This window comes from Ostrea edulis, chromosome 4 (assembly GCF_947568905.1).
Source record: "Ostrea edulis chromosome 4, xbOstEdul1.1, whole genome shotgun sequence".
NCBI classification, from domain to species: Eukaryota; Metazoa; Mollusca; class Bivalvia; order Ostreida; family Ostreidae; genus Ostrea; species Ostrea edulis.
In genome coordinates, this window is record NC_079167.1 from 13,525,329 (window position 1) to 13,538,049 (window position 12,721).

General features: G+C 34.1%; 2 protein-coding genes across 11 annotated transcripts in view; one reads left to right on the forward strand and one right to left on the reverse strand.

The window, feature by feature from the left end:
- Positions 1-12,721, forward strand: part of LOC125670354 (solute carrier family 17 member 9-like) — a 960,148-nt gene that overhangs the window by 310,649 nt on the left and 636,778 nt on the right. The gene's annotated exons all lie outside the window — the stretch shown is intronic.
- The window catches only part of LOC125669619 (potassium voltage-gated channel subfamily B member 2-like), a 104,225-nt gene that overhangs the window by 23,198 nt on the left and 68,306 nt on the right, over positions 1-12,721 (reverse strand). For 2 of the 9 annotated variants that reach the window (XM_056161985.1, XM_048904276.2), the window contains exon 1: positions 8,827-9,552. The exons of the other annotated variants lie outside the window; for them this stretch is intronic. In XM_056161985.1, coding sequence (XP_056017960.1) covers positions 8,827-8,861 — 35 coding nt within the window. In that variant the 5' untranslated portion in view covers positions 8,862-9,552. Of the gene's footprint in view, positions 1-8,826; positions 9,553-12,721 lie in introns of those variants that run through there. 9 annotated transcript variants of the gene reach the window in all.

Consider the following 12,721-nt stretch of genomic DNA (forward strand, 5'->3'; position numbering starts at 1 on the left):
CGATCCTTGATTACGTAGTCTCGTATTCAGAGGTGATTTTAGCTCAATTTACATGATGATTTGTATTATATCGATTTGAAAAATTCCGACATTGACGGGAAATGATTCTTAGGACCAGTCAACAAATGCTACACGGAAACCGGTCTCATCTTATCAGGATCTGTCCGCACGGTTTCTACTCACGTGTTGCCATAACAACCTTCTAGGAAACGCATTATCCCCGCCCACGCCAATTATTTCACAATGAAACTAAAAAAAAAATTTGTGGTCTTTTGTGAGTGAACATTTCAAAATGTTTGTACATGTCGTCTTGTTTGAAATGCATTGTTAAGAAACTCCTTGGTGGCAAAATTACAGGCACACAAGCAATGAGTCGAGGAGTTAAATGCATTACAAAAATACTTCACATAATGTTTTAACATTGAGCATGTGGAACAACAAAAGTATTGGAAATTGCGTGGGCAAATTGTTGATAAATTGTATATATTCAAAAACTCCCAATTCTCGAATTTCGGAAGAAAACTATCATAAATGATCAATTATGCGTCAGAGATTCTGAGACAATATTGGAATTTAAAGTAATTGGTTAAAATTTTGCAGCGATATCGGGATTGCGCTAACTAATCTGTCCCTCCTAACAACATAAATGGATTGCTTCTTCTTAACAGTATCACCAGTTGAACAATATTGAAAGGCACATGCGTCTTCAACGTGGATTTTAAACATCGTTCATAACCGACGTGTAAATTTCCTGTTTTGGAACTTCTACAAGCTGCAATCTCTAAGAAGATATCAAAATTAATATCAATACTTTTGTAAGACGAAACTGGACGAAATGTTTATGAGTGAGTCACGAAATCAACTTTATTTTATCTCCCCCCCCCCCTTCTTTTGGGTATAAAAGCACAGTAAAACTGCACAGTATAGAGTTCTGAAAATGAGAGAATTTATTGACTCAGATTTGTGTTCGACGCCAAATTTTACCCATTCCCAATAGACGAACAAGAAATTAGCTACATAGAACCAGGGTATGCTGTCAGTGAATATATGTGGAAGCACCGAAACAATTAATTGTATTAGTTATCAGGATTCTCTTCGATTACAAACAAGTCTTGAATGAAGCAAATCATGGCGCACAGGTTGGCATCATCCTTAGAATGATTTCTAGCTAATATGATTATTTAAATCAAAGTACTGAAAGTAATGTTTTACAACGGGGATGTTTCATTCAAGGCATTCAAACAAAAGAATATCAGTATATCGTACATCGTTATTACTGTATTATTCCCATGGGATAAGAATTATAGGGAGTATAAATCCCAATATCCTCCTCAGATGTGGGATTAGACTGTCAAGAAAATTTCCCACTGTTATAGAGGAAAGTGCAAAACATAAATCAGTTATATAGCTTCTAGATAATTTGAATATGGAGTACTTTAAACTTGATTCTATAAAGTAGTGCACATGCACGTATGCAAATGTTATATAGCGGGTTTAATAACATCGGTGACTTGTAGTATTTCGAATAATATGAATTTCTTTTTCTTGCTGAAAAACAACAATGAATAAAATGTTTTCCCTCTCTATTATAAGGTATAAAATAAACGGACTTCTGATACAGCGTTCAATAAATCTCTCATAGGAATTTACAAAACGTGTTTCAGTTGTGCTTAATATTTCAAAATCAGTATCCCAAAAAATATATAAAATAGGATTACTTTTAAATAAAAAGATATTTAGTTCCTGAGATAGATGAGGCAGTAAGAATGAATTGAAGAGAAGGTACAGACTTTAAAGTAAAGTTGTACAATCCGTAATACATGAAAACAAAATTAATTCAAATTTTCTGAAATGACTATTGTTATATATGTAAAGATACAACTTTTAAATTGATGTAGTCTACGTTAAAAATCAATTAATTATCATCTCTTAGCTTAATGAGTTATCCCTAACGACTGCTACAAGGTGTTAATATTGTGTTTACACCTGTGCCACATAGTCTCGTGTCATCTGTGCATGTCACTTAGCAAGTGCATGCTAGGATTAGGTAAATTTTACAAAATTATTTGGAAAAATTAGTACTGAATCCGGAGCAGAAGGTAAAAAAAAATTATTCGAAACAATCGAGAACCTGAGAATTACTTCATACACCAAAATTACATTTTCAAAAGTTGTAAATAATGTGTTTATGATCTCTTGGCCATGCCTTACTCAGACAAACATACCTATACCTATCAAAATAAGTTGCATACATTAAAAGAGACTTCAATATTATTTGATAATTACAAATAAGTGGCTATATACGCTTTCAAAGAACACGGTCTAAGAAACATTGCTTGATACTCTCATTTCATACATATTCATTTTTACGGTATATTCTGTTCACAACAAGTTGAACAATAATAATAACTATTATGTTATGTCTAGTGTATGTAAAGCTACCGTAATTTCTCCCGGGAGCGGTTTGTAAATATCAGTGAAACGAGTGAGATGGTTTCCCCAATGCTTATCATTAATGTTGATTAACATCGCGTGGTGGGGCTGCTTTCATCCCAGATCACCCGATTCGGGAAATGTACTGAAAATTGATTTCGTGTTGCAATAATGTGATTAGATAAATAAATCATTACTCCTTAAATATTAGGAGTGACAGTCTCTGCTTTTGATATGTAATGAAGTTATGATCTTTCTTTTTTATCAGTGTTTTTTATAGTGACACGTTGTGTTGCTCCTGCATTGTTTCAAATCCCTATTGTGACACACCCGATCGAGGTAATTGTCATTCTTACATATAAATGGACATGTGGTTCTCTTTATGAAATTGTAGTTTCGATTAGCTGTAGTGTTAATTTCCTTTTTGTTTCAATATGCATGTAATGTTGAAATCAGCATTTCCAAATTTCTTTGGTTGAAACTCGAACCCGATCTAATTTATCTGCTTCCACCAGTTATTGCAAATTTGATATTTTATTTTTTTATGTTTTACATTCTTGGAGTTAAGTGTAATCTACTAAGTAAAGATTTACATGTTACATACTGCATTCTTTCAATCCCATAGACAATTTTTGTAAATCCGTCGAAAAGAAGATTATTTTTGCATTATTGATTGATTGATTGTTTGTTTTACGTCCCGTTGAGAATTTTTCACCAGCTGTAGGTGAAGTACCTTATGAATTTAGTTACACCCCCCCCCCCCCCATCAAACACCCGCGGACTAGTTTTCAGTTTTTTATGACCTTGGTCATCTTTAGTACACAATATATTTTTATCTATTACTATTGTACTTTATACACTTCCGTTTTAATATGTTTCCAGTCACGGAAAAGATAGTTTTAAAATCTCATCTGAATGTTTATGATAAGCATGAACAAACATTCTCTCACGTAAAAGGTTGGTGTCGGTATCACGCAATACTTGTAAACAACCATAGCTGCTGTTGATGTATACAGATAATTGTGTGTACGGTTTTCGGTATACTTTACGATATTCTCGGGGACGCGATTGTATGCACGTTCCTTTGTATAGTTTACTGGGTTCTCGGGTGACGTAATTCTCTGTATAGTTTATGGAGTTCTCGGGTGACGTAATTCTCTGTATAGTTTACTGGGTTCTCGGGTGACGTAATTCTCTTTATTATATAGCTAATAAATAGTCTATTATAAAATCTGCGTAAAATCTAGAGAATGTTAGCGTTCAATATCCTGAGAATTTATTGAGCTCTAACTTTGCATTGCGTAAACTGTGTGCGCCCGAAACGTTCCGAGTATGAGCGTTCAATATTGACGTTACCGTAACGACGTAAACAAGCCGAAATGACAGACGACGGTCCTCCAAATCTGACAAAGCCGGTATTTTGATATAATATTTATTTATTTAAGCAAAATGTTTTACTGTACATAAATTATGATGTTCCCATTCACAAAATCAGTTTGCTTCATGCGTTAATGACGGGTTTAATATTGAACAGTTAAGAAATGCATGCTGATATTGCACACCTTCACCTTAGATGCCAATATTGATTAATTCTCGTCTATTTTGGAGTATTTTGAGTGAAAAAGGATATGATTTAACAACTAATACTTTAGCTATATAATAAAAGGGTTATTGAACTTATATTACGTCACCCGTTACCGTAACGACGTAAACAAGCCAAAATGGCAGACGACGGTCCTCCGAATCTGACAGAGCCGGTATTTGATATTTACTTAAGCAAAATGTTTTACTGTACATAAATTATGATGTCCCCATTTACAAAATCAGTTTGCTTCATGCATTAATGACGGATTAAATATTGAACAGTTAAGAAATGCATGCTGTTATTGCACACTGCCAATATTGATGAATTCTCGTCTATTTTGGAGTAGTTTGAGTTAAAAGGGATATAATTTAACAACTAAATACTTTAGCTATATAATAAAAGGGTTATTGAACTTATATAGGTGAATATTGGCACTCGTTGGCTGTCATAATGCACTCGCAAGCTCGTGCATTTTCACAGCCAACTCGTGCCAATATTCACCAATATAAGTTCAATAACCCTATAGTATAGTTTACTGGGTTCTCGGGTGACGCGATTGTGTGCACGTTCCTTTGTATACTTTACTGGGTTCTCGGGTGACATAATTCTCTGTATAGTTTCCTGGGTTCTCGGGTGACGTAATTCTCTGTATAGGTTACTGGGTTCTCGGGTGACGTAATTCTCTGTATAGGTTACTGGGTTCTCGGGTGACATAATTCTCTGTATAGGTTACTGGGTTCTCGGGTGACGTAATTCTCTGTATAGGTTACTGGGTTCTCGGGTGACGTAATTCTCTGTATAGGTTACTGGGTTCTCGGGTGACGTAATTCTCTGAATAGTTTCCTGGGTTCTCGGGTGACGTAATTCTCTGTATAGGTTACTGGGTTCTCGGGTGACGAAATTCTCTGTATAGGTTACAGGGTTCTCGGGTGACATAATTCTCTATCTCATGGTAGTGTACCACTGTTCTCAATAATCCATGTCATCTTTTTCTGATATGAAATTCATAACCAGCATAACGAAATTCTATTGATTGCTATAATTTTGATCGAGAAGAAAGTAAAATAGGCCTAAAAATTTTAAAATTTTTCAAAAGGCTGAGATTTTAATTACGAAAGATAATTTATTTCTTTTTGATAAAATTACCGACGCCACTCAGCAAGAAAGACTAATAGTATTTCATTGGTGAAGAAGTTCATATTTGGGGGGAGGGGTCCCCGACAAAGATTATGAATAATACTAGCATATGTTTTAAGGACATTGTAAACCTTAATTAAAGTATAGAATGCAGTAGTACCTTCATCAGAAGAATAAATGGCCTTCTTAGAATTAGTTTCACTTATACATATTTGGCAAACAGACTGGACATGGAAGTCAAACCGATGATATTTTTTTTTTTAAAAAGCGAATCCTATCTCAATTTTAGTTAACACTCATAGAAGAACAGTCTTTGAAAGAGGGAAGGATAGTAAGAAAGCCACTTTTCTTCAATTGTTCGAAGTCTTAAAATTTTTATGAAAATTTTAAAATTGATTATCGGATGTGATACACTTGACCGACTTTCTTTCGAACCATAAATAAAAAACCAAGCATCAGTTTCTTCCCACTGCCTATTTGATTTGCGTGATTCCACTGCAGATGGTAATCCCGAACCCCCAACCCCCCTCCCCCGATTACTCTCTACTAAAACTGCATTTTGTTTCCCACTAAATAAAGTAAATTTTAAAGTTTTCAATTTCAAAATATTATTGTACACATGTACATATCCACCACTTTCCATTTGTAACAGTTTTCTCTGGTGTGATAAGCATCCTTGAATTGAAGTAAAAAATATCTACCAAATCAACACATTTGACGTTATTTTTCTTTAATCAATTCAGGCGTGGGATCACACACAATAGATTATCAATTTATTAATAGAATGTAAATCTTGTAATGCGTTAGAACAATGTCCTAATTCTCATTTTCCATGTATCTGTTATTTGTCGCCTTCTTATGTATGAACAAGTATAGTGTCTTAAAAAAAGAAGAATAAGACAGTGATATCTTTTAAAGGATAGGTATCATTTCGATAATTCAATTTTCAATTTTCGCTCACGTGATCATCAAATGTGGTTATGCTAAAATATAGCTGGCATTTCTTCTTTTCTCTAGCACACAAACAACTATAATGAATTGATCTTATGGTTTTGCTAAATCATAAAAAAGCAATTGAAAATTAGTTTTCAACGAATCATGATGGAACCACATATGGTAAAACAAATCTTTTCAATAGGACTGAAACACTAGACCTTTGTGTTACAATTGTATCATGGCAGAGGGGTAATCTTTTTTTTACTGATTTAAAAGTGTATTCCACACGTCGAATTATCACAGACTTGCAATCATGTTGATATTGAAGGATTGTGTAAGTTCATGAATAATTTAATTTTACTTGTAACTGGCGACTTGATTGACTGAAAAATAATTAGTTTATATTGTGTAACCTAACCCGGTATAGGGATAACCCAAGACGGCACCGATTTTTATCTTGGTTTAATCGCAGCACTGTTCAGTTGAACTAGAAAATCAACAAAATTAAATGTGCGCAACAAGATACTTTCGTTAGACAGGTTTTTGTTCTCTGTGTCAAACGTCTACATGTACACAAAACAATATGGTAAAAATTCAATAAATCTACCTAATAGCTTAATGCAAATATATCATGTTGGAAATCACGGTATATCAAATATTTACAAATATTGCTCTTCTGTTTCCTTTCAAAATACATTTTTCACCAGGGGGAAATTTCTTGATCCGCCTCTCAAAGCATAAAATGCGTCACATTTTACCAAATGACATAATGTTTATTGACCTGTGGATCACAATCAGTTACTTGCATACATGTATAATGCATACTTTACTGTGTCGGATTTAATAACTAGGAACAATGTTGCATGCAATGGTAAGTATGGATATAGTTTTAAAACTTTTATAAAATCAAAAACAACAAATTATTGAATTTTATGGAATTTGAAGATTTATTTAGTTTGATGCCAAGAATAAATATCTTCCGGTCCTTTCTATCAGAACAATTTCAAAGTCGACCTTAAAAGTATTGCGAAGTAAACATTGTATAAGTGCAGCCTGTACATATTTCTAATATCAAGATCATTGCAAACTCCGCCTTTAATACCTGCATAACGTTTTCGAAAATGAAAAATAAATCACATGCTTCGGTTATACGAAGAACTAACAAGTCTGTCTTTAACAGGTTGACGCTTCGTCGTTAATACTTTGATAAGTCAATCCTTGCGGTGATTTGTATTGATCAGTGTTTATTCAATTTTTTTTTCCATTTTATAAACTAAGACTTGTAGTTTCGTCGTTTTACATTAAATCATAATTTTGACTGATCTTGAGACCGTTTAAACGCTCTTTAAAAAACCGCGTCGCAGTTTATAAAGTGTAACCTACCCCTAGTTAGTTTATATCGTATAGATTAGGTAAAAATTAGCTTCATTCCATAAAAAGTTCTGTCCGATGAAGTTTAGAATTGATTTTACATGTATTCCCTACATGGTTGTTATTTTTTTCCCCAACCCATTATTCACTGAAAAACTGCAGGATGAAGCATCTTTAATAAACACAGACACCATTGTGTCCATTAGAAAATAGGAACTGCGAGAACAATGTGCCAAACGCTTGTCATTTTCTACTAAACCGATATTCAACAAATAATTTTATGGGCCACAAGTGGAATATTTTAATAATGCATCGACTCTAACGACAAAATCGATAAGGTTCCGAACAGGTAGCATCGGATTCGACTGCTCGTCAAAATATCGATTGTCGCTCGGAGTCGTTTTGATGGCGAAGGATTACGGGTAACATGGAGAAACGATGGCCACCCTTCGTACATTTTGAATTTGTTCACCCGTTTCGATTATTAAATACTCTCATTTACTTGATAATCTTACAGAAATGACGGTCAGTCCCAGTTTATCAATCATAACCTTTATCGTCTCATTAAATCATCTTTTACCGACGAACATTATTACGCCAGGATACAGATTAGGATAGACTTTGATAACTTGCGACAATTTATGACACTCTTTATTGGCAAAAAAGGGATTCTGACATATTTATATACAATAAGACTTTGGTATTTCGACCAAGAACCACGTCGGGCGAATGTTGTATTTCTGCGTCAATAAAACTCTGCATAAAACAATATAGAGCGGAGTAAGTACGCTAATTGTTTACGTCTACATTAAGTTACAATATATATATATATATATATATATATATATATATATATATATATATATATATATATATTAGAGGAATAAAGCAATTTTTGGTGTGTGTGTATATACTGTCTATTTACCTGGTGAAAAAGAGCACAACATTCTGTAAACTATACGTTGAATAAACATCAGCATTCAGAAATTTGAAATGAAGTAAACCCATGTGCTCTGTTTATTGTCATCCTGTACTTTTTTTAAAGAAAATTACAATATGACAGTAGGATTATAACCATACACGCTTTGAATTAAGTTATGATACTCTCCCTATGAAAATTCAGAGACACGTATAGGATGGGAAAAGAGTCAAATATCCAAATACTAGACTGAACACAAGAAAGTAGAAATTAAGGATCATACATGTGAATACATTGCAAAGATCACAGTAAGATTTGCATTGTGGCCATTCAGACAGGTTCCAATTTCATCTGGAAGAAACATTTGGCATGAAACATCGAAGCATCCACGCATATACAATTTCAAGCAAAGTGGTAATCAAATAATGAAGATTTTATGACATACCCTTCGGCCACAGCGCAGGTCCCAACTTGAATCATGGATATATATATACCTATATATAAAAGTGGGATTTTTTTTCTATGAAAAAGCCCCACTCACATTAACTTTTAAAAGTTCATGCAAATTTCGGGCACTAAACAAGTCACTAGACTAGATCCATGACAAAATGATAACGGTCATTTTAATTGTTTTCCATGATCACAGGCCAAACGGAACAGAGAGGCAAAATAGAAAAGTGCGCAATTCAAATAGTTGTCTTTTGCAGGTGAATATTTCTAATTAAGTCCGTTTATAGTTGGATATATTGAGACTTGTAGTGCACAATACCACAAAACGTTGAATACTGTCAGCGGCGACTCTGTGACAAAAGGCGTGAGGAATATTGCCAGCCTACGGTATAATGTCGCGAAATCTCAGAACGTCAGATTAAAGTCGAGAAGACCTGAAACTGTGTCACAGAATCCGTTTCCTCAATAATTGTATAAGATTACATCTGTTAAACTATGACCTTTTTTCTTTGTTTTTAACAGGATAACGGTCAAGCAGACAATGCTGATAAATCCCATACCATGTTCACACAGACCTAATGCCTATGAGTCTGTTTGTACTGCACGTCACATTATGTCAACTTCCATATTGAGCAGGTATCAATTATTTAACACCACACCATTTTCTTGGAAGAACTTTAATTCGTCACCAGCGCCATGACTCCTGTATTCATAATGACGACGGTCATGTGACTTTGAAATAACTGGTGGCTGGCAGACGACAACTGAATCTTTATGTCAGGTTTCCTTTCCTTGGGCCTTTGACAAGTTATCGATATCAGGGTTTAGATTATATGATTACATAACGATTGTTTTAAACGATTGTCAATATCAGTCCGTATTTTAGAGGTAAATATGTCTTCTGTCACTCAACTACCATAAAATAGAACAAATAAATCAATATTCAGTCATTTGTGAAATCACTGAACCGTGAATTATTGTATAAATAGACAAGTGATCAACATCCACTACTCTCCAAGAGATGCATTAAACAAAAATCGTTTACAAGTAGGTATTAAGTATAGCTTTTCTATGGTTCGCTATCTGACGATGAGTAACAGATGAGAAATATTTTATTTCATCCCATGATATTTCATGTAATTCATACTTCAAGGCATGATTCAGCAAGAATTAAGTAAAATACATGTACATAATAGTAATGAATTATAACTGTGACATGTTCCGATTTGATTGGAGTTAAATATTACGGATATTTTAGTGTTGATGCAAGAAAATCAATGACGACACGAAACACGGCACATTGAAGTATTATTATCAAGAGCGATTGTAATTGGACACAGAGCTCTCTAAACATGTTATTATCACACGCCAGATAGGTTTTGAAGAGACAAAAATATTACCAGGCTATTAACAATTTAGCACATTTTAAAATGACCCCACTATACTGGCATGTTGAGTTTAGGTCAAGATTTTTCAAGTATTCTTATCAACACAAATTCTTCATGTATTCACGGAAGGAAATACAAGGAAAAATCAAGAACAAGAACACTTCCAGTTGTATAATCTCTACTGAAGCTACTAATGCTCAGATTATAAACCTGAAGTTATAGAAACAAAGCCCAAAAATACCAGAATGGACATTGGACATCTTTCAAAACCCCTCCAGCAGCTATCAAGATTTTGTATATGAAAGAAGTACATGTATAATTTATACAAGAGGCACATGTGCTACATCGCTCACATGAATCAACTTGGCATTGCCATTGTTCAACTGTTGTGATTTTTAAGAGATTTTTTCATCAGTCTTTATTCCCACGAAAAATTTTGACCCCATATTCCGACTCCAACCTAGCCCCAAAGGATCACAACATGACTGAAAATAAATTCACATAACACAGAGATTCATCAACACCAATATGACTAATAAGGTCTTGCTGTTCTGGATAAAACCAAGGTCACAAAGTCATTGATCATGGTATGATATGAAAAACCTTGCCTATATACAAAATATGAAAGCTCATTCTTCGATAGTTCAGGAGATATTGAATAGGCGAGACTTTTATTAATTGTAAGTCAAATTTCCGAGTCAAGGTCACAAAATCAAATACCGAATTATACCAAGCCCTTGCCATAAAGAATTTATACACAAAATATAAAACCTTCACCTTAAATAGTTCAGGAGATATTGATTAGGTCGGGTTTCTGAGAAAATATGTCAATGTCACAAGATCAAATACAATTGTATCACAGTGTCTTGTCAAAAAGAATTTATATACGAAATATGAGAGCCTTACCTTGAATAGTTCTGAAGATAGTAAACAGGTTATGTTTTCTTAAAAGTAGGTCAAATTTCAAGGTCACAGTATGAAATAAAAGGTCTTGCCATAACAAATCTATATACAAAATATGAAAGATCTACCTTGAATAGTTCAGGAGATGTTGGATGGGTCAGATATTTAAAAAGTAAGTCCAACTCCAAGGTCAAGAGGTCAGACCTCACGTTATGATAAAGTTTTGTCATAAAGAATGAACATGTATATACAAAATATGAAAGTTCAGGAGATATTGAAAAGTTCAGGAGTTATTTTTTTACACCCAAATTAGTTCTGGAAATATTTAATTGTCAATGTTTTCTTAAAAGTAGGTCAAAATCTAAGTGCAAGGTCACAAGGTAATTATATGAAATGAAAGGTCTTGCCACAAGAAATATATATACAAGATATGAAAGATCTACCTTTTAGTTCAGGACATATTGCATAGGTCAAATTTAATCAAAAGTAGGTCGAACTTCCAGATCAAGGTCACAAGATCACACACCGTTGGATTACATAAAATGTTTCACTGTAAGGAATGTAAATAAAAAATGTGAAAGCCCTAGCTTGAATAGTGCAAGATATATTTTAAGAATTTTCCTATAACACTTTGATCCCCTATTGTGGCTCCACACTACCCCCGGGGTACCATGAATTGCACAAACTTGGATCTACCCTATATCAGGAAGCGTTCCTGTAATTTGAATTTTTCTGGCTGAGTGGTTGTTGAGGAATGTTTTTAAGATTTTCCCAATATACTCTCATGTGAAACTTTGATCCCTTATTGTGGCCCCACTCTACCACTGTGGGCCATGCTTTTAATATACTTGAATCTGCACTATACCAGGATGCTGCCATGTAAATTTCAAGTTTTCAAGCCCAGTGGCTGTTGAGAAGATTTAAAAAAAAAAATTGCTAAATATTCACATTTAAAACTTTGATTCCCAATTGTGCCCCACCCTACCCATGGGGGCCATGATTATAACAAACTTGGATCTGCACTACGTCAGGAAGCTTTTATGTAAATTTCAACTTTTCTGGCTCAGTTGTTCTTGAGAAAAAGATGTTTAAATGATCCTATTTTTGCATTTTTCTGATTACCGGGGGTATCTCTCTTTCGAATAGGGCATGGTCCTTCATTTGAACAAGCTTGAATACCCTTTGCCCAAGAATGATGTGTACCAAGTTTGATTGAAATTAGCCTAGTGGTTCTATAGAGGATGAAAATGTGAAAAGTTTACGGACAGACAGACGACAGGCAAAAGGTGATCAGAATAGCTCACTTCAGCTTTCAGCTCAGGTGAGCTAAAAAATAAACCCACAACCGAATTATTGCTGGAAAAGAATTTAAAATTTTACTCACATCCAGAAATAACTTGATAATTTGTATCTTTCATACATCGGAAATTATTAGATTATATCAAAAACTAATATACCAAAAGTCGACCTTGAAAAGCACAAAAAAGATATTTGGGGTGGTCATCAAAAGCATGAGAGTTACTGTCACCGAAGGAGTGTTGATATATTAATTGTGCATTTAGAATTTTGCACCTGGTGTTTCTCTTCTCATTATGCATA